Genomic DNA, 27,605 nt, shown 5'->3' with positions numbered 1-27,605 from the left:
AAGGCAGAAGACAGGAGAGTGGAGCTGGTCATGCACAAGACCTTCCAGGCCGCTTCGTGGGCCATCAGGGCGGCGGCGACCGCATCCTTTTTTAATAGGTCCGCCATCTTGTGGCTGGAGCAGATCTGGGACAGGACGCCTGCCTCAGACGTAAGACTTCAACAGGACATGACGAAGCTGCTAGCAGCAACCCAGTTCTCAGCCGACGCAACCCTAGATGCGGTAAAATATTCCTCCAGTAATTAGTAATTTTAGTAATTTAATAAATTTATATGCCGCCCAATCTCGTAGGACTCTGGGCAGCTTACAGAAACAAGATAAAAGTTAAAAAGTTAAAAATAGAAAGAGCAGTGGTGGGTTTCAAAAATTTTTTGAACCTACTCTGTGGGTTTCAAATTTTTTTTGAACCGCCTCCTTTGTGGGAGTGGCTTGCCGGCCATGTGACCTGGTGGGAGTGGCTTGCCCTTGTGTTTTCTCTCTCTCTCTCTCTTTTTCCTTTCTTTTGTCTCTCTGTCCCTTTTTCCTTTTTTTTCTTTCATCTCTCTCTCACTTTTTGTTTCTTTTTTCTTTTTTTATTTCTTTCTTTCTTCCTTTCTTTCTCTTTCTCTCTCTGTGTGAGTGTGAGTGTGTGTGTGTGTGTGTGTGTGTGTGTGTCAGTGGTGGATTTCAAATTTTTTTGGAACCTCTTCTCTAGGTGTGGCCTGCTTTCCAGGTCCACTGGTGGAAACTCTTCTAACCGGTTCGGTAGATTTGACGAACCGGTTCTACCGAATAGGTGAGAACTCTGCTCCAGGGCTCTATCATCTTCTGTGGAGTCTAGATGCCTTCTATGGCTTCGTCATTGGCAGGCTGATTTCTGGATAAAGTGGCCCCTGGCGGAGGCGGAATACACAGGAGACAAGCTCTTTGGACCCGCTCTGGACTCCATCCTTGTCAAGGATAAGAATAAAAGGAAGGTCGACCTCTGTACCTTCCACAATAACAGGATTGTCCTCAGACTTGACCCGGCCTTCATGCCCAAGGTCAATTCCCCCTTCCACAGGGGACAAGAGATCATTCTCCCAGACTTCTGCCCTCACCCTTCCTCCGAGAGGGAAGAGTCCTGGCATCGCCTAGACATTAGAAGGGCCCTGCACATTTACCTCAAGCGCACAGCCCCCTTCAGACGGTCGAAGGCACTCTTTGTCTTCTACCACACGTCTGTCAAAGGCGCCAAGGTCTCACCTACCACCATCAGCAGGTGGATTAGGCTGGCCATCTCCAAGGCCTACGAGGCCCGAGGGCTGCCCGTGCCACAGGGCATTACTGCACTCTCCACCAGGAGTGCAGCCACCTCAGCGGCCTGGGCCACCCAGGCCTCCATCGAGGACATCTGCAGAGCTGCAGCCTGGTCCTCTCCTTCACCATTCATCAAACATTACCGGCTAGATACCTATGCCTCGGCCGAGGCATCCTTTGGGAGACGGGTTCTTCAGGGTGTCCTGGACACTCGGGAAACTCAGGCCCAATAATCCCTCCCATGGACATCTAGCTTGGGTAGGTCCCACACAGTGACTCCTCCCACGCCCCACCTTGGAGACTGTCAGTTGGTCCTATCTGAACTGCATGTCTCAAGGGTGGGCGTGGGAGCAGTCACTTCCCGCCCGTCAGGCGCCAGCGCCGGGCCTGAGTGGCATTCACACACCATTCACGTTTCAGGAAGAGAAGCTGCCGTTGGTTTTGTTTTCTTCCCTTCCAGGTCCCTCTTCCGAACCATTGGTTAATCTGGGGAGTCTCCAGGAGGAACAGGGGGTGTGACCTCAGATTTCCTCAGTCTCCAGGCAATTGGGCCGTAACAATACCCACACAGTGACTGCTCCCACGCCCACCCTTGATACATGCAGTTCAGGTAGGACCAACTGACATTTTCAGGGACCGAGGGGCAATTAGGCAGATATGGCGTTGCAAAACCAATGCTTTTCCTTATTTAGATGTTATATTAACATTCAGCCACATCATATTTGAATCATAATGGTATTTTCTGCTCCTATTTATTCTGTTCCTTCATTAAAAATAGCCTCATTACTATGGATGTGATTACAAAATTGTTATGGGTCCTGGAGGAGTTTGCAGCATCTAGTTGATATGTCTTAGCTTTGTCTGATGTATGTTAGGGGTCTGCATATCTACAATACAGCTATTATCTATTTGATATCAGCTGTAGAACAATCCCACAATATTGCTTCTCTGGTGAATCCTTCAGAATTCATAGCTCTTGATGGTGGCCTCTTTCTCATAGAAAGTTGGGGATGAATTAATGTTGCATTTTTCTTCTGTGGCTTTTACAGGATGAGATGAAATGGAAACTTTCCTGGACTCAGTCATCATTCTCAGCTGATCAAAGTGAAAATAAATCCTGTGACTGAAGAATATCCCTAGCTTGTCCTTTATTATTCTCATGATCGTTCCTCCTGAATCAAATATTGTTCTTCATTTCTTTTCCAAATCTTGATAGACAGACAGACAGAGAGACAGACACATACATACCATATTTTTCAGACTATAAGATACACCAGAGTATAAGAAGCACCAAGATTTTGAAGAGGTATTTAAAAAAAAAAAAAAGTTTTGCCCTCCCCCCTCCAGGAGTACTCTGCAGGCCTCCCAAACCCTCTGCATGCCCCATTTTTTTGTGAAAAATGGGGCATGCAGAGAGTTTGGGAGGCCTGCAAAATGCTCCTGGGGGCTGGGGAGGGCAAAAATGTGACATGGGGGCTTTGGGAGATGAAAAACAGGCCCAGTTTTTGAAAAAATGAGGTGTGCAGAGGGTTTGGGATGCCTATAGAATGCTCCTAGGGGCTGGGGAGGAAAAAAAACTCATTTTCGTGAAAATGGGCCCATTTTCACTCATTTTTGCCCTCCCCAGACCCAGGAGCACTCTACAGATCTCCCAAACCCTCTGCACGCCTTGTTTTTTTTTTGCAAAAAATGGACCCGTTTTTCACTCGTTTTTGCCCTCCCCAGCCCACACTTTGCAGCCACCCAAACACACTGCACATCCATTTTTGCAAAAAATGGGGTACACGAGGCAGGGTTTTGGAAGGCCAAAAATTGCTGTATTCAGTGTATAAGACACACCCAGTTTTTCACCCTCTTTTTGGAAGGAAAAAGGTGCGTCTTCTACTCCGAAAAATATGGTACATGTCTTTATTAAAATTGTTATGTCATTTGAGTTAAGCTCCAACTTCTGACACCTATCAAGGCAGTTTTTGTGAAAGTAGGACAGAAAGAGTATTCAGTTCCTCCTTCCCCATTTCTGAGTCTTGCTTACATCACTAGGCTCTTCTGGGGTCCAAGCTCCAACAAATTCCAATCCTGATTAGCTAACATTATCTAGGCCTGCTTCCTAACTGTGCGTTAGATGAAGTTCAAATTAATTTTAATCTAGTAGCCTACTGTGTGTTCTCTAAGCAGGCTAAGACTACTTGTAGTCAATTACAGAATGGCTGCCTTTATGATGTTAGTTGAATAGTTCCATTAGAGTATTATTTACAGTCACAGCCAACAACTTATCTAAGATTTCAGAGCGGTGAGTCTTTTCAGATCTAAGTGAAGATGCCATTGACTGAACATGAATGCTAAAGCTGGAAATCAGGACCTATGCACTGTGATTTGCCTGTAATTAACTGTAATGTTTCTGTGGAACTTTTGGCAACGTACAGAGAGAGGTTTTAGCAGCTTCATCTTATATAGCAAGGAAAGGGTCTCTTGAAGCTTTTAGCTTCCAATTTAGCTTCCTCTTAAAAGAGAGACAGCATTGCAGAAAAACTAGAGTGCTCCCACTTAAAATGGCCACTTTCTGAACTTTTTTTTTTTTAAATTCCCATTGGATTAAATTATAAAATCCAATTGCAGATTAATGAATGAGGATCAGGAACTGTTTCATGTGGAGGAATTATATAGAGAGAGACCTCACAAATAATGGTATTAAAAATATGAGTGGATTATGATTATAGATTCTCAGGGCAGGTAAGTTTTATATTTTATATTTATAAAATATGTACATTTGCTGAACGTTTCAACAAAATTCACTATCTTGCCTGAATTTTGTAATGTGTGAAGTGGCACTCATTCATATAGCCTAACCTAATTTAGCATGTTTTATTGACTAAGCCAAAACCAAGCCAAAGTCAGTCATATAGATATATTTTTTTGCATGTTTTTTTTTCTTTCTAGCCAAATTTCAGTTTTTCTTCCTTTTTAACTTCCCCATTTTGAACTTCTGTTGATTTATAGATAGGAAAAGGTTGGAAACAAATCAGGGATAAAATTATGTGCAGGGATAAAGTTATTACGTAATTATAGCCACTCATTATACGAAGCCACAATTGCATATAATAGCAATTACGTGTAATAAGTGAAGTAAACAATAATATTTATGATGAGGAAAGAACTGTACAGTTCTTTTTCTTTTTACTTAAAGAAATGACTTGTCACAAAAATTTGCATGGAATTTTTAGTATTGATTCTTTATGATATATGAACAGTTTGTAAGGGGGGGAACACCATGTTTTTAGTTAATATTTATTGGCTACAAAAAAGAAGACAAATGGTTAAGTCTTGCCTGAATGGCTTGTCTGCTCAGTCGCTCAGCTCTATTTGTCTTTCCATATGCTGCCTTTTTTGTTGGCAAATCTACTTTTGGAATGATGATATCTGTGTGGCACCAATCCAAGCTCCGTATGCATGATGGACCTCTAAATTAGTTAGTGCAATTTTTTTTTTTAAAAAAAAAAAGGCAGAATCAGATTTTCTGGGTCAAGTTTCAAAGCTAACAGAACTAATTGTATTTGTTTACAGACTTAAAGCCAACTTGGAATGTTGTACGAGTTCCATATTCAGATTAAAAACAAACAATTAAACATATAAATAATATTGATAGAATACATCGATAGGAAAAGAAAAAGAAGAAAGGAAAAGAATGGGAGTGGATCAAAAAATGAAAAGCCTACTCTTCACCAGAGTAAAGAGCAGTAGCATTCTGGTTTCTATGGCTGGTTGAAACAGTTACAATTTTACAGATTTTTCAAAAGCTTGCCAGGAATGGACCATTCTGATGTCTGGAAGCAAATATTCCAGAGGAGCAGATCCACATCTGAAAAAGAAGATTTCTGAGTTTCCTACACATAGAGTCTCCTTTACTTGAGGCTAGCCAGTATTATTAGGATACTGGGAGAAGGTAGTCCTGAAATTCTGATTTTAACAGCTACATTTTCTATTTCCATAAATGGAAAGCTTACAAACGTTTCCTTTTTTCTTCTTCTTCTCAGCAAGCTTTAAGAGAGCTGCTAATGGAACCTAGCACTGCTCTCTGACTGATAAAACTAAGTTGCATGGTTGGAGACTATTCATCATATACCACTGAATAATCAGACTCCTTCTGATTTATTTATTTATTGCTACCATAATCTAACACAGCTCTCCTTCTACAGTGTCTCCATTAAATAATGTAATGTGCTTTATTGATTGGACACCTTCCTCCCTTCCACCAACTATTTGACTAGATAAAAAACTCCTGACAGTCAAAGGGCTGCAGTGATTTATAAATACCGGTAATAAATGTATTGCTTTTGTGGATTTTGAATTGTTTTTCTCACGTACAACATGGCTGCTATTGTTTGCCATTTTTAATATTATTTGAATACATTTAAGAACAAAAGGGAAGGCTTGCTAGGTCAGCTCAAAGCCAACCCTCCCCAACCCAGTCCTGAGTTTGCATCATGTTGGAAAAGGAACGTAATCAGGTTGCCCAAGTGGAGATCTTGTTATGTCGAGAAACAACCATTCTAGAGCCACTTGTGAAGGAAGCATATCTTACCAGTTCTGTCTTTGCTTATTCATTAACATGCACATAGAAGCATGAGTTTTAAAAATGACAAGGAGTAAACAGCCAGAATGAATAATAAAGCAATTAGCAAAGCAACACTGACTCCTCTTAGAAATGTGCAAAGCAATGGGAGAGAATAAAACAACTCTTTCTCCTGCTCTTGGTGTCAGAAAATTGAAAAGCTGGATGAGGTATTTTGTTTATAACAAAACAGAAGGTATTTGATGGGTTGAAGGGCCTCGAGTTAACCAACAAGAAGTAGGCAATTATACTGAGATTTAAGCAATATTGCATGCAGAGCAAAAACTGATTATCTTGGGAAGATGCTTTTATCAGGGCACCAGCCTCCACTTTCTAAGAATGCAAAGTTAAGCAGAAAACAAGAGACGTGAAACTGAGTTGGAAACCAAGTATTGCTGGTTAAAAGAGTATCCCACTGTTATGGTCTGCAAATAGAGTTAGAAGACTGAGAAATTTAAGATGCTAATTACAGGCTGTGATGTTCTTGAATAGTGTGATAAATACAAAATGTATTCAGAGTTCACTGCTTTTTAGGAGAGTATTTTTGCAACCCTATTATAGTGCTGTAAGAAACCTGTATAGCTGTGGTCTTCCCCACAAGGGTATGTTTTCAGGGGAGAATTTTTAAAAATGACACTGGCAACCATGTCTGTGTAATTAAACCCCTACTCCTTTCTACATGTCTTGCTTGAGGCTTGCCTGCAGTGTTGAGGTTACAAGTCCCAGGATTCCCAAGCAATTTCCACCAGGGATGGCAACGGAGGTTCATGAGAAACAGATTCTTCCAGCTAGTTTCTTAGTGTTCCAAATGTGCATATGTGTAATTTACTCAGCAAAATATAAGGTATAAAATTTCAGACAATTTTATAAACATATAAGGGCATTTTTAATTTAAACATTCATTCAAGTTGTTTTTAAAGTTGACAATTTTAATTGTGTTCATTTTTTTCCAGCTTTGAGAAAAAGTTTTTTTGCTGTGTTGGTTGGTTACTTGGTTGCATTTGTTACATGATTGCTGAAATGCTGACCTTCTTGATGTCATTTCCCATCACTCTCTTCCCCTTCCCAGGTTTTTAAATTTAAAATACCATCTAATGGGATTCATTATACAGAACTCATAATGTTATTAATAATGTCTTCAGATCATATGCCTGATATAATGGTTGTATGCAGGGGTGGGCTTCAAAATTTTTAGCAAGGCGTTCTCTGCCCGGTTGCTGGGTGGGCATCGCCTAGTTGACTTCCTGCACCATGGTGGGTTGGTGGTTTGCTTTCCTCGAGCCTCCGGGAGGACAGAAATGGCCTCCCCAGGCTCCGAAGGCCCTCTGGAGGCCAGAAACAGGCCCGTTTCTGGCATTCCCAAACTTCCAGTAGGCCCATTTTTGCCCTCTCTGAGCCTCTGTGGACACCCTGCATTTACCTGCATCCAAAGTGGGCCACGTGGGCACTCCTGGGAGGGATGGGGTGGGTGGGGCGGGGTGGGGCCAGCCAAGAGTGGGATTTGGGGGTTCTCTAAACTGCACAGAATCTTAGCTAGAGGTTCTCCTGAACCCCTGCGAACCCCCAGCAGCCCACTCCTGGTTGTATGTAAACAAAGATATGTGGGTCACTACAGACATTAGGATTAAAAAGCACAGGGTGCTTTAAGGAGGATGAGAGTGGAGGAAGCAAAGATGAGAAAATGAAATAGCATCTGGGTGGAATGAACTTTTTGCAAGATTTCGACTTCATCAGATAGTCGCCTTTTTTGCGATAAATGGCAAAGTTGGTAGGAGTACACCTAACATGCTTCTAAGTAATAAAAATGACTAGGGAGCAGTAGCATGTTTTTAAAATCTATGAATATTTATAGATTTATAAATCATAAGTCTATGAGTAGAAGAGAAAAACTTAGCTGAGTGGTTTTCCATTGAGGTTAACACTTAGATAGGGTTGCAGACCAGGGCTGCACAGTGTGGATAACCAGTATGTGGCAACAAAGCTTTCTGTATCTCTTTGCTACTATCTGGTGGTCTTCTGAAATTTTACTGCCCAGATCTGGTAGCCTGGTTTAAGGCACATCTTGGTATAATGTGGCCAAACTGCTGAGAAATAGGGTGGGGAACTTCATGGTAGAATTCTGAACGCTCCAAGAATCATCAGGATAAAAAAAATATCTAGACAGCAGCACTAGAATCTGTTACTGCCAGAGACAGAGGAGAAAATGATTGCTCAAAGTGCTTAAGGCCTGTCAGGTAATTTGTAAGCTCAGCAGAAAATCTCTTCCTTGATAGCATAAAACATTACATGACTGCTTTCTATTATGTTTATGAGTCTCAAATCAGGTGCCAAAGGCCATGCAGTGACCTGACAACTGTCCATTATCTTGGAAAGAAGAAACTTTAAATGTGCTAGCATAGGTTTATAAAAGGCTCTTGTGTTAAGGCAGGGGTGTCAAAGTCACGTTGTCATGGTGGCATCACATGTTGTTTCGGGACCATTTCCCCCTTCGCTAAACTGGGCATGGGCGTGGCCTTAGTGTGACGCTCCGGCCCATTGGCTGAGAGTTTAACAACACTGTGTTAAGACTTCTTTTTTTTTTTTGCGGTAAGCATTCTAAACTAGTTGTGCTGTGTCTTGGAGGCTTCTGTCAAATCTGGCCAAGAACTGAATTAAGAGCTAAGGATCTAGAAATCTGTGATTTTCTGCCAAACCCAAGTGTTAAGTCTGACAAATGCAGTGCCTCATTTTGTTTATTAGTGGGATTGGCAGGGATAAGATTATTAAGCCAACATTTGAAACAGTAGAACAAACGGATCCCCAAATACTGACATTGTTGTATGTCTAAATTTTGGTCCTTTCCATTTATTTGGATTTCTTTTTCCGGTGCCTTTCTTTGCCCCACACTTTCTGGTATTTAAAAATCTTCTTGTAAACTAGCCGTATTCTTAATGCAGAAGGGAAGCAGCACGACATATATTTTTCCACACTTGATTTGTGCCTTTCTCTTGATTTATGGGTCATTCAAGTAATACATAGCAGCCGCCTACACACATTCTTCTGTTTCTGTACATAATAGCCAAGCAGTGAGTGCAGCTTGCCAGTATGGGATAGGGCATCCTGTTCAATGAAAGTGGATTATAATTGAAAGTCCTGGGATTCTCTGGAGGGGAAAAGCAGAGCTTTTTTAAGTGTCTGACCCACAAAGTCCCCTATCTTCAATCAGTCCAGAGAAAGCCAGGGGTCATGTTGAAAAGGGTATCTGGGGCATTACTTAGAAATCATGCTTCTTATTTATACTGTCTGTGTTCTTTGCTTGCAGGTTTCTGTGATATCAAATGTGTAGCTTAAGCATGAAAGCTCAAAGATGAGACCTTTGAGTTAAGTCCGGGACATCACTTCATAGCTCTTCACACACACACACACACACACACACACACACACACACACACACACACACACCATGCATATACACCAGAGGTGAGTTGCTGCCAATTCAGCCCATATTGGCTGAACCTGTAGTAGTGGTGGAGAGAGGCTCTGCCCACCCGCACACTTCTGCGCATGCACAGAAGCATTGCGAGCATGCAGGAGCACACCCAAACTGGTAGTAAAGAAATTGGCAACCCACCACTGATACACGCATTCCCTGTTGGCTTTATCTCATCTTACTGGACAGGACTCCCCTCCCCCTTGATTATGATTTTTAAAAAATAAATAAAAAGAGGGGGAAGGATTTCTTGGTTAATAGCTGGGTGTCACATCCTAGAAGAGGATAAATAATTATTCTCTGGATGCTAAATATTTGAGTCTTAAGAATGAATAATAATGTGTGACTCACTTGGTAGTTATTTCCAGTAGCTTCTTGTACCTGACTCTGAATATTCATCCCTCCAATATGATGTATCTTCTACTGCCTTCTGCATTTCCATCTTGCTTTGGATTTCATCACCACAGTGTTTTCTAGAAGAGTTGAAATTACAACTCCCAGAATCTCAGCCATGCTAGATAGAAATCCTGGGAATTGTATTCCCCAGACTCTTAGAGAACACCACACTAAAGAAGACTCTCTTAGTGGGAATCACATAGGAAACAGGAAGTCTTATTTGATTGCCCTGATTATTGATCTACCCAGATCTTTTGACTCAGAGCTCAGAGCTTCCTCCCTTGCCCAAATGCAACAGCCTGGCTTGCTGTGATCATTGAAGGTTTTTTTTGTCTTTAAAGTAGTGAAAGATTGCTTCTAGAAAGAAGTGTGCTAAGGAGTTGAAACAAGCTCCCTCTGCATTCAGTCTGTGTATCTTCTTACATTTAATTGGTGCTCTTGGGCGCTTCAAAGATAAGCTATTGAAAGGCCTCGCTCTGAAACTGGAATGCTATTAAGCTCTTTCTAATCCTTCATTATTTCTGCTATTCATTGATGGCACAATATGCCATTAGTGCAGAATCTAAAATTTTACCACATTAGCAAGGAATCCTATACACTTTTATGAACTTTATGTCCTTCAGGAATCTGCCTATTTTCAAGTAAAAATCCCAATAACAAGTACTGTAACTTTTCTAAGAGCTGTTAAGCACTTACAGTGCTGAATATAATCTGGAAACATTACAATAAGACACTATTATGCCTTATAGTGATGTTTTCAGACTATATTCAGCACTGCAAGTGCTGGACAGCTCTTAGAAAAGTTACAATAATTGTTATTAGAATTTTTATAACAGGAAAATTCTTGAAGGAAATAAAGTTGTTAGGAAGTTTCCTGAGACAAAATCTTAGTATTGTGAGATTTATGACAACTTTAAAAAAGATTATACCACCTGGCAGAGAATAAAAATGCCCCCAAGTTTAAAGAAAGAAACAACTTTTACTTTTTTTACATCATCAGTTATCAAGATATAACTTGTGAAAACACAGTCCATTATAGTCTATTTTTAGCCATCAAGAATTTGTGAATCAGTTATGACTTTATTTGCTATGAAAAGGACAATCTGAATTGGACAGTAATTATATTGGTGCAAAGTGTCAAAGCAACATAATTTCTTACCTGGCTAGATAATTCTTTCCTTCCCTACTACTTACAGAATGATTCAAGGCAATGCAATATGAAGCTATTGCTTAAACTATTCTTGAATGATTACTAAGCATATTGGTTCAGACTGATTAAAGTTTGGGTTCTAGAAGGTCAGAAGTAAACATTTTGAAGATTGAGACATGTGAATTTCCATTAAGGATGAATTAATGGTTTCTCAATTATAATGAAATTTGGAATAATTCCTTGACAATTTCTTTCAGAGAATAATAGCTAATGCAGAAAGGAAATCAAACAACTTAACTAATGTGCTTTCAGTGCTGACTCATTTTGCAAAGCAACTACTTTAATATTGTGTCAATGGCATTTCCTCAAGTTGTGTTCATTTACATGTGCTTTGGTATTGATACCTACACTTTGGCCATCATTTGAATTGGTGTTCTGCAGATGTATTAGATTTCAACTTCCATCTTCCACTGGCCATAATGGGCAAAGGCAATACTAATTGAAATTATTAGAGCTGTATTCCAGCTTATCTGAGAAGTACCAATTAAGGGAAGGTGATTAAACTAGCCCTGGGAGATGATATGAAGCACTGAATAGATTGTAAGGAAGTGTTTTTTCTGAAGAGAGAAAACTTGCTCATAAGCAATAGTGAATTATAAAATGCTTGGCTAATGTTAGGAAGCATATAAGCTGGAAATTCTGTTACAAATACAGTTCATCTGTATGCCAAGCACAATAACTATGATGTGGAGTATCTCCTTGGGCAATCAAATGTTCTCATCCTGTAGACTTTCCTGCTGAGTCAGCATGGCTACTGAATCATTGTAAGCAAAAACCAATTCTTCTTGGCTTTGGTGTATTTATTTATTTATAGCTGCCTTGACAATTTCAGCAGAGTTCAATAATTTCTGGGTGTGAATAATTATTTAGAATACAATATTGTTTTAAAAAAAAACAGTTGAGAATCGGTGCAAAAAAATGGGGAGTTTTTTTGTCAGTTCCATTTCTGAACTGAAAACTCATCTATCCTGGTCCTACATAATACTTTTTATTTTTTCCTACCTCCCCTTCCCAGGAATCTTTTGGATAAAGATACATTCTCCAAGTCTGACCCATGTACGTAAGTGTTGCATGAACTTTCACTTTTCTTCAAGAAGAGTTTTGGTTACAATATTTGGGCTTCGTTCATCACATTTCTTGTCCCCAATTTATGGATCTGTCAAGTTCTGTATTGCAAATGTATGCAAATTAAAAACCAAATTAAATATTTTTAAGAAACATTAATTTAAATCTGAGAAGCATAATACATGTATAATTACTGGGATTTGCTAATCTCAGATTGTAGACAAAATTAATAATTCCTGGTTTAAAATAAACAATATTTACTACTTTTATTGGTTTTGAATTTTCATTCTTACATCTTTATAATGTTGAATGACCTCATGCTCCCACATATTTATACAAAATAATTATACTGGTCAAGAAATCCAAATTAGTAAACATAGAGAAATGTATTAAGTGCATGGATGATTTCAGTTTTCACTAGTCAGGTGACTCATTTTCAATGTATAAAATGAGCATAGACAGAATGAGTTCCTCCTTGTATTAAACAGAAACAGCTCTGAAAGGTAGATATTTATGCCTACATAGCAATTATTAAGCCCAGCATAGGTTATACTGTATATATACATTTCTTCTCCTGATATATATTTCTAATACATTTGAAAACCTAAATTAATAGTTTATTATCTCTGACCCTCATTTCTTCAACTTGAACAATTGCCATATTTTTGGAGTACAAGACGCACCCTTTTCCCTCAAAAAAGAGGTTGAAAATCTGGGTGCATCTTATACACTGAATACAGCATTTTTTGCCTCCAAAAACCCCACCCCCTTTACAAAAATCACTGTGCAGAGCCTTTAGGAGGCTTATAGAGTACTCCTGGAGGCTGGGGGGGGGGCGCAGAAATGAGCAAAAAAACGGCCATTTTTTGCTTGTTTTTGCCTCCAGCCCCCAGAAACACTCTATAAGCTCCTAAATGCTATGCATGCCCTTTTTTGACAAAAAAACAGGCTGGTTTTCGCAAAAAATGGGTCGGTTTTGGGAAGTCTATAGAGTGCAAAACCTTTTTTTTAATTTGCCTCTTCAAAATCTTGGTGCGCTTTATACTCTGAAAAAATATGGTACATTGTCTATACTTCTGATATGTGTTGCCCTATGTATTTTATTTTATTTTAGTTCTCTGTAACCCTTTCTCCTACTAGAATGGAGATAATGATGCATTGATTGCAAATATGTGTTAACTGACTCTCCTAGACTGATTCTTGTATATGCAAAACAGCACCATCTGAATGCATGACGCAGGGAAGGAGCTGGTTTTGGAGAAGCTCAACCTAAACCACCTTGTGTGCCAGAATAAACAGAAAGCCAACGAATATATGAGAAAAATTGGCAGAAATGCCATTTAGATTTTTAAAAAAAAAACATCTTCTAATAGTGAGAAGGGAGACAACACATAGGACCCAGTAAAGCAGGGGTGGGGAATGGTGACCCTTTTATGGCTTGTGGACCTCAACCCCCAGAATTCCTGACCCAGCCATGCTGGTTCAGAAATTCTGGGAATTGAAGTTCACAAGTCATAAAGGGGCCATGGTTCCCCACCTCTGCAGTAAAGATTAGCCAAAGTTTGTGGTCTTAGAATGTACAGTAATTAGCATAGTGGGATAATGTGGAGTAGCTTAGAAAAGATGTGGAAGATGTTGTGATAGTCTAGGTTTCTGAACAGTAGCACTTTGCACTGTAGCATGTCGTTGTGGATTCAACTTGTGAAGTTCTAGTTCCTTTGATCAGCACTGAGGTTTCAACTAGTATGTATAGATCCTTAGGCAGATAAAAGACCAGCAGAACCTTGGGGGGGGGGGGAACCTTTGCTCTCTGTCAGCTTCTCTTCATTAAAATCTCATTAATCATTTTTTCCCATTTGTTTGCTTTAGTATTGGGGAGCAATTGAAAGTGAGCCAAATACATTATTGAAATACATTATTGGGCAATTTAAAAGTCTTGTTTGGTTTTTCTATGCTAAATCATGAAGGAGATACAGTTCTCTTGATTCTGCATTTAGCATAGTACCTAGAAGAGTAGACTTTGGCAAAGGTAGCCACAAGGAGATCAGATGAAAACAGCATCACTATGTCCCAATTCAAGTTGTGTTATTTTTTTTTTTTGATGCACATCATGTACAACCTTGTGATATTGCTTTTTTTTAATCTTGCCTTTATTATTTGTATAAATAACTCGAGGCAGCAAACATGCCTAATATTCTTTGTCCTCCTATTTTTCCTCCCATAACAACCCTGTGAAGGGAATTGGGCTAAGAGAGAATGAGTGGCCCAAAGTCACCCAGCTGTCTTAGATGCCTAAATTGGGACTAGAACTCACAGTTTCCTTGTTTTTAAGCTTAAGGGCTTAATAACTAGACCACACTGGGTCTCTTGTCTCTTTTGTTATTTTGATGAAAGCATTAGATTTGGCCTTGATTTGTAGAAGGAAGTATCCACCTCTCAGTAGAAGAAAACAGGGTAGCTTTTGAGCACATCTTCTGTGGCTCTTTCTCTATTTTATAGCCCAGCTGCTTCATTGCTACTTATACAGAAGGAGAAGCACAGAAAAATATTGTGTTGTAGGGAGAGTCCAATCCAAGAAGCATGGCAGAAGATTCTCCTTATGGATTTGGACAGTAAAATAAGGCCAGAACCCAAAGGCTATTGGTTTAGTTATTCCTTTTATTTATATTCTATTTTTATTCTATGAACTCAATGTAATAAACATGAGCGTTCTCCCCCCTACTTTGTATTATCGTCACAAAAAATAGGTTAAGCTGAGAAGTCTTCACAAAAAATATATAGCTGAAGCTGAGATAAAACAATGAATCCCAAATCATCTACTGAGGTTTTTTTTTTTTTTTTTGAGGAACTGGGGATTAAATCTGAATTTCCCATGTTTGTTTATTTATTAAAGTTTTATCCTACCTATCTTGCCAAGGCAAGTCTACTTTGATTCAACAGAATAAACCTATTGAATCTAATGAATTTGGGTGGAATTAAGCTGCAGTGTTTTGTGTTCTTTCTGACAAGAATTCTAGTGACGCTAATTTTTGTATAGGACTAGGCTTGGCATGCGGTAGTTCTCAGTTGAATGTGATATAACTTCTGATTTCAAAACAGCCTCTCTTTTTCCTCATGTAAGCTAAGGCAAATAATGTGCTACTCCATTATGTGGGAAGACAAAAGCAATCAGTCATACTCATGAAATTGATGTTATTCAGATTATTGGAGCTGAGATGTAAAAGTAATGGATCCACTCTTTTGAGCTGATGGAGCAAAATGGTTAGGATGCTGAGCTGAGATACTTTCTTAGCCAGTTTCTGTCAGTCAGTTTACCTCATAAGACTATTGTGAAGATCAAACACAAATACACACAAAAAATATGATAGATGTTTAAGATGTCAAACAGTTCAACATGAGCTTTTTAAATGTGATTTGCATCTAAGACCTGATCAAATCACAAGTTCTAGTATTTGTTGCAACTAGTTCCCATTTCAGTTTTCCATTATCAAATCTTCCCCATTCTTGCCTTTTTGAGTTCGCAGGAAAATGCTTTTCATTAATAGCAACATAGAAAAACTTTAGATGCTATTTTTGTGTACATACCAATAAACAATATTTTAAAAGAAAAAAGAAAAAGGGGCAGAAAAAGAAATAATGCACCATAGCTTTACAGTTTTCAGGGATTCGGTCTCTCTCCCTCCCCCACCCCCAACGTCACCAGTGGGGCATCAAGCTTCAGTGATTTTGTTTAGCCTTTGATCTTGCAGAAACTTGTGAAGTTTGCCTAATACAGTCTGTGCTGGTGGCTTAGTTAACTTCTGATTCTTTTTCCCTTTACAGTATGTGTGCTGTATACTCAGGGCATAGAGACCAAGCAGTGGAGAGAGGTATGTAACTTGTGTGTTAATGGAAAATTTTGTGTCTCAGAAAAATAGTAACTCCAGCAGATCATATCTCCTGGATTTCATTCTGCTTTACTGCCTCTTATTACAACTCTTGCAAGTCACATTATTATCTTGTGCCTTGGTGTGTGTGTGTCTGTGTGTGTCTGTGTGTGTTTGTGTGTGCACCTCTTTATTATCTGAAAAGCAGACTAGGTTAAAGGCATTTGATGAAAATTCTGTTGGTTAAAAATGGCTGAGATGCCTTGTTTATCTGTTGTGGCACCACTGAAGGGTGTGAAAGCTTCACTCTGAAAGCTTCACTCACACTTAGTATGTGTCCATTGGATTGCTTTTGCATTCCCTTGTCCTAGCATAGCATAATATGACAGTGTTTCTCAATCTTGGCTATTTGAAGACGTCTGGACTTCAACTCTGGGAATTGAAGTCCAGATGTCTTCAAATGACCAAGGTTGAGAAACACTGCAATATGGCATTGGGGTAGCTGGCATAAAGCTGCATAGGCTGATGGAAATTCATCCAATTGATGTGAAACAGAATATGGCTAGAATTGAAAATACAGTGCAGAAAGGACAGAAGTTAAGGCCAAAGTGAGACACGAGAACAGTAAATCTGGATGTTGAAAACCAGCACATAGCAGCCACATGGGAAGGCAAATTAAGGAGCTGGATTTAAGACATAAAAGGGGGGGGGGAGAAAGCAAAACTCTATCAAGATTTGTGGGTGGTTGTTCTGCAGACTCTCAACTTTACTTCCTGCTAATCCCTATTTCTGGGATTGAAATATCAGAGGAGAAAAGGAAACCTGGAATGAGAAACAGAAGGGATAGAAGCTGTAGATGGGTGGGCAAGTTTCCACTCCTGAACTCTCGCTGAAACACAAACTTGTTGCTTTTAAAAATAAGACCTCCTACTCCTCTCTTCCTACTTTTTCATATTTTCACACACGACTGCTGGTGTGTGGGTGCTGGGGGGAATCCTATGCCTTATTTCTTTGGCTCGGTGATCTAACATTAGAGTGAGAAAGAAGTGGAGGATAAAGGTACTTGCTCTTAAATGCAAATTGTACTGAAGGGTCCCTTCTGTTTACAAACCTGATTATCCTCCCAGGTTTTTCTGTCTCCTTCCCACACCTCAAATCATGAAGAAGAAACCTGTAAATATTTTAGTTTTGGATCTGTAAATCATTCTTGGCACTTATCGAAGGCATCATTGCAAGAGACGGACGCTTACACATGAACTGCTGCACAGTTGACTAGTTTTCAGACCCTAAGACCTTGCAGAGGGTTGTGGAAGACAATTTTCCTGATGAGAGCATATCTGGTCCCCGAGGTCTTTCCTCTCCCCCGGCTCATAAGCAGCTGAAATGCCCAAGTGACTTGGTGCCCTTATAGGAACCTTTAGGACAGTTTTGCAAGATTTTTAGCAGGAGTATGCCTGCCATGTTGCATTGGGGGAGGAGCCTAACTAATTCCCCACTACTTTTCCTCTTTATCTAAGGACTTAACTTGCTTTAGTGAATCATTATGGTTATTTTATTGTTTTGTACCTTGTTATGACATTGATATCCTGAACTGACCTAACCTGCAAGCTTTGTGGGCAAGATGGGGTAAAAAGCAACATAGAATAAATAAATAAAATACTGCTTCTCCATTCAAGTTAAGAGCCTCGGTGGCACAATTGTTAGAGTGCAGTATTGTAGGCTACTTCTGCTGACTGCCCGCTGACTGTAATTTGGCAGTTCAAATGCCACCAGGCTCAAGGTTGACTCAGCCTTCCATCCTTCCGAGGTCGGTAAAATGAGGACTCAGATTGTTAGGAGCAATATGCTGACTCTGTAAACCGCTGAGAGAGGGCTGCAAAGCACTGTGAAGTGGTATATAAGTCTAAGTGCTATTGCTAAGGTAGAGGGAGGGAAGTGACATTGCTTCACATTAAATGCTGATCTGCACTTAAAAGCTGGGTTTGCATAGACTTATTTGATTAGTAAATTAACCTATTTTTAGATTCATACAATACTCTTTTCCTGACAAGTATGTTTTGTTCAACACAGGTTTATGAATCATACATTCTTGGAAGCATGTATTTCTATGTAATGGCTGTTATAAGCAGTGGGTTTCCTACCCCATTTTACAAAGGGATGGGAGAGGCCTCAATAATTTTGCTGATTGCCAATGTAGTTACTTTTTATAGAACAGCAAGAAGGGAATTTGTGTGGTGTTGCCACAATATGAAAAAGAGCAGATGGTGTTCTCCCTCCCCCCATCATCCCATTCCAATAATGTTGAAGTCTATCTCTGTTTCACTCAGTTATGTGACTGTTGCATCTCCTGAGTGCTTTCCATAAACACTTCCAGTAAGGAGAGACTCTCTGTTCTATGAAATTAACTATTTGGAAACAGCACCACTGAGGCTGTGTTATTTGTTTCTCAGGAGTAATTCCATTCTTTCTGCAGAAGAAAAGGGCCCCATGATTTTTCTATAAGCATTTAAGACTGGCTTAGCAACTGCATCACAGTGGGCAAAGCAACAGATCAGGTCAGGTTTTGTAATGTTGTTTTCTGAAGATTTTGGACCCTCAGCCAGTAAAGGCAATGCATCTGGAGTACCTCATTTTGGGCAAAGCTTGCTTCTTAGAATATGGACTTATCTCTAGTCTATCATTTACCTATTTCAAAAGAACTTGCCATTCCTTTGGAACTTATAAGGGCAAGTTTCACTCATATGTTCCTTTTGCATCTGGACAATAAGCAGTATGGAGGCTATGTGTCCCATTTTATCTTGGGATTCTCTCATTTTACTAAGCTGAACTTCAAAAGTGGAGCAGATATCTCACTGTTGGATGGGCCTTATGATGAATGTTTCAGATCAATTGTTATGGCTTTTCCAGGCTTGAAGTATTGTAAATGTTTTTGACTATAGATGCCACCATCCTTACTCATTATTGACTAGGAGTTGTTAGAACTAATATATCACATATGAAGTGCATCTGTTTAGAGAAGGCTTCTTTAGAGAATTTGAAGCCAACAGTTGTAATCAAAGAATAAACATGTGTGTATTTCCTTGTCATCATCAAATTCCCAAGTCCCAAAATAATCTTTCTGGCTGTTGGCAGTATGTTAGTCATCCAGCATTTTTCCCCAACTGACAATTGTCTCTCAAAATTGGTGTCACAATCTGTGCAATCATTGGACCATATCACTGGCTACTGTTTTACTGAGATTTAAAGTAGTAACAGAGAGCAAAAGTACAAGGTGTTTAACCAAAAAGTCCCTGGTTTAGATTTTGCTGCAAATCTTAACTTGGGTGAGTTCAGCAAGTCCTCCCCTCTCTTCTTTTGTAATAGAAATATAAGGGGATTGAACTAAGATACAAAGATATAAAATCTCTGTAGCTGAAATCAGGTATCTCCTCAACACTGCTGACTGAGCAGCTGAGCTGATGAACTGTTGCTCAAGATCAGTTTGCTGCATTTCCTCTGGAATATTAAGATGGACAATTTCCCAGTGGAAACTGCCTTCTGGAATTCTTTCCCTTTCCTAGAGCCAAGGTACTGTTTTTCTCCAGTTGTTCTGTGTTTGTCCTTTCATTGCTATGCTTTGGACAATCAAAATCAAGTGATGTACCTTTTCCCATATTAGTCATAGATAAAAATTCAATATGCACTGCCCTGTATCTGAATATGTTTTGGATTCCCTGAGTTATATGTTATTTGGTTCTGCACTAATAACATCATGACTTGAAACATATTTGCATAGACATGTTTCCTTCCCTTCCCTACCCTTCCCTTCCCACCCCTCACCCCCTTTCTCCCATTAATACATCCCTTTCTGGTCCTGAAACTTCTCCTGGACTGTCCCACTTAAAAACTGTAAGGGTAGAGTCCCCTATTCAAATAGAAAATAGTGTGTGTGAGAGAGGGGGGGTTAACTTTTTCCTGCAACATATCCATTTTTTCATTTGGTGAATGAGATGAAATTAGAAATGAAATATTCAAGCTTGTTCTCTGAAGTGACATGATCCAGAAAAGTTTTTATCACTTGATTCTCCAACATGTACATGGGCAAAGCTAGCTGAAAGATAGGCATCACCTATTAGGCATCTTCTCTTATTATTTCTCTTAGATTCAAAATTATTCCCTTTGATTCATATCAAATACTATAAAGCTGAATTGCCATCATGTTTCTAAGTTGAGAATTTAGTCATTTTACGCTGCTGTTGCAATACAAACTTCCATTGGTATAAAGTTAACTTTAATTCTTAAATGCAGCCTTTCCACACATAACACCGAACAACTCATCTGCAGCTTGTCTGAATGTTTTATGGCTTTTTGCATTTCTCTGCTGTGGACATAGATTACTAAAATGAAATGGTTATTAATATTATAACTCATCACAGACATAGCTCCCTAAAGTATTGCTTCATATTTGAAGATAACATTTGAGGCTTATTTTGTCCTTATTTTTCCCTTCCCAGCTGCCATATAGCTAATCTGTGTATATTGCTATTCTTTGTGAGTCCCCAGCAACTCACTTCCCAACAGAGGCATTAAAAAAGCCTGGGAGGGGGAATGAAAAGACAATAACCACCATGGACATGGAGAATGAACTAAAGAAACTGAGCTTGCTCAGCACCTGAACAAATGCCCCTGGCTTAATTACACCCCCCAGATATAAGCAGACATTCAGAATAATTTATTTGCCACTGCAGTAGTTCAGAAGGCCTCCTATTATAGATCAGTGTTTCTCAGCCGTATCAACTTTAAGATGTGTGGATTTCAGCTCCCAGAATTCCAAACCAAAAGATGCTAAGCTTGAGAAACACTGTCCTGAATGATAGAAAGAAGCCAACTGAAGTTTAAGGTGACAGAGGATGCAGGAGATATTATACTAGTTAGGTATCTGGAATATCTGGGAGGAAGGAAATCTTTTGTTGGCCTTGGTTTCCAAACTAATGGTAGGATTTGGGCAAGATGAAACATAGGTGTGTGTTTGTGTGTGTATGTGTGTGTATACACACACACACACACATATATACATGGAAAGAGGGAGAGATGATGGTTGTGGTGGTACTAATGTCTATGAGATTGGAGTTATGAAGCTTAACATGCTTAGTACAAGGATGGGGGAATGCCTGAAATCAAGAGCAATTCTTGGAATTGTGGGCATGTGGTAGAGAAGTAATAGAAAACTGCCTTATATGGTTGGCATGAGTTTTGCTCTTAGCCTAACCAGATGGCTAAACAGAAATATCTCCATTGTTAGAAGAGTGAAGAATATTTGTACTTGTTTTTCATATCAAGTCAGAGAGGCGGAAGAGTCCTTCCCTCATATGAACTGAACCCAACTGATCATTTGTTACCTCTTAATAAGAGTTAAACTAAATGTGTCTGTATTGAAGGTGGATATTTTTAAAATTGCAAATAGCAGTTGGTGGGTAGGAGGAACTGTCAAAGCAATTGTGATGGGGGAAATTTAAGCCTTTCCTTCCCTGGAAAGATTCTGGAAAATACTTTGGTGAAGAGAGGGGGAGATTTGCGTTGAAGAGATCATGATTTACTACTTCCTTAAATTTTAATTTAGTGCTTGGTTCTTCACTGTTGCTAATCTTAGGCTGCAATGTCAGTGGTGTAAAAAATTGTCAAAGTCTTCCTAAATCTGGTTATCTTTGCAGTTCCCACATTTCCTGAATTTCTTTTTTTTTTAATTGAATAAACATTAAAAACATTGGACATAGAGTGACCTTTCTGACTTTGTCATTTCCATTCATATTTTAACATAACAACAAACAGTTTCTACTTATCGTACATAGCTACATTAATTTTATTAACATATCCCTTATCTTCCTTTATATATTTATCTATGTAGTATCCATTTCCAATTTTACAATCCTCAAAATATTCTGTTCCGACTCCTTTTCCTAATTTCCAACCCACATTTCCTGAATTTCATTGACCAGATTGGCAGAGACTTCTGCTTCTAATCACCTGGAGGGTTCAGTTTGGCCAAGAGTAGCTTATACATTATAATACGAGGAACTAGATACATGCCAGCTTGTAGATATGAAAGAGGTTCACTCTGAGAACAATTTCGAGGCTCTTTCAGTGGCATTTATAGAAGTCACAGATAATCTCAATTCATCTCTTTTCATCTTAATAGAATAGGATGTTTGGTGGAAACTGAATGCCAAACTAAGAGGTTTAACCTTTTTTGAAGAAGAAATAAGAAGCTTCAAATATTAACCCTCTGAGGGGAATCAATTTACTTTATTTTCCTCCACAGATAGCAGGACTTGGCCAACTTGGTCTTTGTTCAGGAACTAAAGAGGGTCAAGCCTGTTAGGACTCAGAAAGGAGACTCCTGGGAACCCTAAACAAAATTGATATGTAGGTAAAATAGAGGAAGCACCCTTCCCCCACAAACCTCAAATCTGTGGAAAAAGCATTGGCAGTAGAAAACCATTGTTGCTAAGAGAAATACAGGGTTGGATCTGTGAAGTCATCAGGAATTAAACTTGACTCAAGGGTGTTTTTATTTTCACTGCAGTCATAGAAATGGAAACTGGGTAGTGAATCATGTTGCGGTTCAAGATTAGATCCAGTCACCTGCCCGAAGTAGGATGCCCCAAGTAGCATCAGCTTAAAACTGCAGAAATCATCCTCAGACCAACATACGGTGCCTCTGCCTTCCCAAAAATAACAGATGCTCAGCCCATAGCAACATGATCGTTTGGGGGATTTGCTAAAAACATCCCATATTATTACTATTATTTTAAGCTCTGTGTTTTCCTGCTAACAGATGCATACTCAAAGTGACTCAGTTACTGTAATGAAGTTCAGCATCTCTGCGTGGCAAGCACACCAACTCTATGGAAATTAGTTTTAATTATATATTGTGTTTAGCTACTTCTTCAATCAACAGAGTGTAAATATTTTGAATAAATAAACATGGATTCTTTGATAAACAAAATGATGAAGGGGAGCGTGTAAAAGACAGAGCACTCTGATATTGTTCTTGAGATCTATTGGAATCTATTGTAGCCACTCTCACATCTCAGGAGTCACATATGTATTTATTACAGCATATTCAACATCCTCTCTTTTTACCTGTCTTTTCTTTTTCTCTTTCACATTTACATCTTTTTTTAAAAGTACTTATTATACATGTAAAATCTTTTTAATAAAAACAATTTTAGAAAAAATCAAAAGCTATATGAAATACAATAAAAATCAAAGCTCATAACAATCACAATGTTAAATGTACATCCTTTAAAATATGAATGTAAATTGCCTGAATTACATAAAAGAACTTTAAAAAAAAGAATAATCCTAGTAAATATACCTATCAGGGAAAATTGTTCCAAAACACTATAAAAAAGGCCATCTCCCTATTATTAGCTATCTCATGTTCACATATTGGAATATCAACCTCTCTTTCAGCCTTGTTAGGGTTAGGGTTAAATTTATAATAATGTCAGAAAGTTGTTTTTGATCCAACTTTCCCCCAAAAATGCTATCCAGGTATTCTTGAACTAATACAGTGTATGTTCAACTCAGAAAGGTAGCCTTAAGAAAATTGGAAGGCCACTGTTTAGGGAGTGCTTTTCAAACATGGCAACTTTAAAATGGATGGATTTTAAGTCTTCAACTCACTGGGGAATTGTAGAAGTTGAAATCATATCTTAAAAGTTAACAAGTCTGAGAAACACCAGCTTAAGGAATATCATTCTAAAGCCATTTTTTTCACTACCTAACTTCTGACTTGTAGCTCTTGTTTCCCTAGGACAAGTCCTCTAACTGTTTGAAGCTAGTGGGCACATTTGGAATTTTTGAAAACTGGGATTTTCAACACATTTGGAATTTTTGAAAGCTGGGCCAGGCAGGATTTGCCCAATTTCAAAATGGTATCAGAATTCTACCTGCTATTTCTTCTTGTTTGCCATCATAGAAACTTTTATCTCTGTTTCACCTCCATCCTATTTTGTGAGCAAGTGGATTCAAATTTGAAACAAGCAGCCATGTCTAATATTTATTTTCTAAAAAAAAAAAAAAAGTAATAGGACAAAGTTGGGCCCCATATGAGTTCTTGAAAGTAAAGTTAAACCAAAGTCTTAATATAAAGGACAAACATACCAGTGAATGTTTTTTTTAAATGCACAAATCAGGTGAAGGGCAATCAAGGAAGTTATTAGTGATCATGTTGGCACCATGTTATATTTTCAGCTCTGATAACCCTTGTATTGCAAACTGTGTCTGGGCATAGCAGGAAAGTTCATTCTACAACATGCAGGCAATTTTCTTTTTGAAAGAAACCGACAGGATGACATTTTCTACAGCACATAATAAATAACCCAGCCCACACGTGTAAATAGCATGCCTGGTATATTTTCTTAATGCAAATTTATATCTTGCTCTTGTTCCCATTGATTTTACTTCCTATCCTTTGCTCTTTAAATGGTCATAAAAGATAAGTGCTGCTGTACTCCTATTACCGGGGTATCTGCCGGTATAAATTATACAAGTAAAGTAGAGAGAATTCTAGCCTGTGCTGGAATATGATGGACTAAGGACCAAAATAATTTGCTAGCACAGTTAATTTTGAACTATTTGTCTGCCTCTTATTTCACAGTATTGCACATCATGTGGGTAGGGAAAAGCTAGATTTGCAGACTTTCCATCAATATACACATATTCATATTGTCTTGCTTAAACCTGACGAAGTTCCTACTTGTGTTGAGCAGGAATGCTAAAATCTGCTCTAGACATCTGCACATTTACTACAGTGTTGTAGGACTATATCATTTTTTTTGACATTCTGGCTTTATTTGTCTAATTCATTGTCCCAGGAGCACTTTGGTTCATGAATCAGTTGTTCTTGGAAACACTGTTTGCCCTCCAGCTGCAAATTATCTTAAATGCCAATCCCTAATTCTTTCCCTTTCTGGCATTATCAGAACTACTGGAATCCAGAGAGGGCATAAAGTCAGTTTACTCAGTTTATTTTTATTTTGCTATATTTTATATCCTACCTTTGCTTAAAGAAATCAATATAAAAAGTCCTGCCTCCAGTTCCCCCACACCCCCAACATCAAAACTGAAAGACTGGGCTAACACAGATCAACATAACATCACTCAGTAACTATAGTTAAAAGTGATTTGAACTCAGGACTTCTCATTCTTCACCAACATTGTTTATGAAATTAAGACATCTAAGCAGTGTTAGGCAGTATCAGGTTTTTATCTTGTGTTCTTTAATAGTAAATATTCTGCAGGTTCCAATTTGGATCACAGGGACCAGAGGGCTGGTCTTCTGAGCTTTCAGACTTGTGCTGGAGCCCATCAGCTCAGGGAGCTTCTCTCCCACCAGTATGTGCCCCTCACACATTCCAGTGAGAGAGGAATTCCCTGAGGATGGGCTCCAGCAAGCTCAGAAGACTAACACTCTGGTCCCCGTGATTGAAATTAGATCCTGCAACATTGTCCTGGGACACGTATTTTTGCCTTCCTTTGTGAGTGAATATTCTCTTCCTTTCGGTATAAGCATTTGGTTCATCCTTAAACATATTCAGGTGACTGCAACCTGATGGACACATTGGGCTTAATAGCAGAGGCTTCCTTTTCATTAATATAGTTATAGCTTAAGTTCTGTCCTGAATGTTTTTGAATGATTACTATCTGCTCTTTGTTCAGTTTTCCAGAGTACTTTCTCTTTATTTCTTCCACAATACTTTCTTTTATGGTTTTTTAGATGTTAGTAGTTTAAAGCTGGTATCCCCATTTTCTTGCTCCCATTTGTGGACTTTTTCCCTTTGGGAAGCTGGCTTGAGGACACAAAATCCTCTGCGTGGCAAATACTCATCAAAAGCTTAATCAAACTCTTTACTTTTCTTTTGCTTCTGACATCACAATTCATCACAGAAAGCAAGAGGAAAGCTGGCAATTCAGCATGAGGTTTGTAAAGACAAACAGATTTTTTAAAGCTCCCGTTTCAGTATTTTTCCTAACTTTTCTTTGCCTTTTAAAGAATTTCCCCTTTTATGGGAAGACAATTTCATATCCTGTCATCTTACGTATCTGGATTTGTTCCGTTCTGCCTTGGCCTTGAACATCTCTGCTGCCATTTGCTATACACGCTTGAAATTCCTCTAGTTCCAGAACATGTTAGAGGTTCTGAAAATTGACCCCTTTGTTGTGTGACTCCCGTGAGGAATGATGGCTCTAATTAATATCTGACTAATTGAAGCACTTGGAGACTTAGTCATGTAGCCTTCAGATATTCTCACTAGGCTAGCTTTGTCTCAAGGCGACTACTAGTTGTTGTGATGCAAAGAGGAAATTAGCAGTTCTTGATGCAACAAGCTTCTGTCTTCGCAAGTGATTTTTTTCTCCTCCCCTTTGCTGATATCACCAGTATATTTTGCCCTGTCCCCCCAGCTGTGCCTATGTAACTGTGTGCTGCTTTCTATGTGCGTCACTTGCTGTAATGTCTCTAGCTTGCACCTAAATGTGGAGCATTTCTTCCAAATGTGCCTGCTGGCTTGGAGGAGCTCTTGCTTTTTTGGAAACAAATCAAACAACTGTGGCTGCCGAGCTTGGAAATTCTGACATGCTGGAGTTGGCACAGATTTTTGATATATTATAAAAACAATAATTTGGCTGAAACTCAATTGATTAGATACTGTTTCTTGTTTTGTTGTGTTTCGTTTCTTTGCTGAGCCAATCGATGCATAGTTACCTGTTTCTGCCTTCGTGTGTATTATCTGCTGTGCTGCATAACTAGAAACAGCAGTACTAGTACACCCAGCTTTAATAACTAAATCTTGACCATCGCATGTAAAGTGCAAAAGAACCATATGCAGTTCAAGGAAACGATTTTTGGTAAGGAGGAGGGAAAATTAACAAATCCTCTTTCTTCTCTTCTGTTGATGTTGTTCCTTTTCATCTGCCAAGAGTAAAACTTTTGTCCTGAAGCAGAACTAGGCAAACTGTGGCACTCAGCCCAATTTCTGAACTGTCTGTAAGTTATCAGACTTCTGATAGAAGCCTCTCCCCAGCCAGTGAGACGATTTCTCAGCATGCTAGAAATTGAAGTCAGCACATCTGAAAGTTACTATTCACTCTGGAGACGAAGAGATGAAAGAATTATTTCCTGCTCTTAAGACTGGAAGGAGGCAATTGATGACGCTTGTAAGAAGCATAAAACAAAGATATTTAATGCCACCTCTTATTTAAATGTATCCACCCTACCTTCATCCCAGAATCAGTTTGGAGTGTGATTAAAAATACTGTTTCTTTCCAAGTCTTCTTGATAATGAGTTACAACGCTTTTGCACTTGCTACACTCATTTGGTTCCCTTTCCCTTTTCAGTTTGGCAGGACTGAAGTCATTGACAACACCTTGAACCCCGACTTTGTGCGGAAGTTCATCCTCGATTACTTTTTTGAAGAGAAGCAGAATTTGCGCTTTGATCTGTGAGTGACATATTTCTTGGTCTTCTAAAGACTGTGAGCATGTGAAGGGAATACCAGTGTGCACCCATGAGACTTCTCGATTTGGCTGTATCTTGTCATTGGTGAGATTCTGTAAAGAATATGCAAGTGATTTGCCTTAACAGGGGGTGCACTGAAAGAAAAAATCAGTGATGTGAGATGAGATCCAAAGTGGGTCTCTTTATTCTGAGCTCCAAGGGCAGCAAT

General features: G+C 39.0%; 1 protein-coding gene across 1 annotated transcript in view; it reads left to right on the top strand.

Moving 5' to 3' along the window:
* The window catches only part of LOC116509375 (copine-5), a 149,874-nt gene that overhangs the window by 26,939 nt on the left and 95,330 nt on the right, over window positions 1-27,605 (top strand). Inside the window, exons 2-4 of the mRNA XM_032218530.1 lie at window positions 11,978-12,018; window positions 15,850-15,896; window positions 27,277-27,380. Of these exons, the coding sequence (XP_032074421.1) occupies window positions 11,978-12,018; window positions 15,850-15,896; window positions 27,277-27,380 (192 nt within the window). The remainder of the gene's footprint in view (window positions 1-11,977; window positions 12,019-15,849; window positions 15,897-27,276; window positions 27,381-27,605) is intronic.

The sequence above is a fragment of the Thamnophis elegans genome, chromosome 5 (genome assembly GCF_009769535.1).
Source record: "Thamnophis elegans isolate rThaEle1 chromosome 5, rThaEle1.pri, whole genome shotgun sequence".
In the NCBI taxonomy this organism is placed as follows: domain Eukaryota; kingdom Metazoa; phylum Chordata; class Lepidosauria; order Squamata; family Colubridae; genus Thamnophis; species Thamnophis elegans.
The sequence above is the reverse complement of the archived record's forward strand: the minus strand, read 5'-3'. Positions and strand labels throughout refer to the sequence as shown.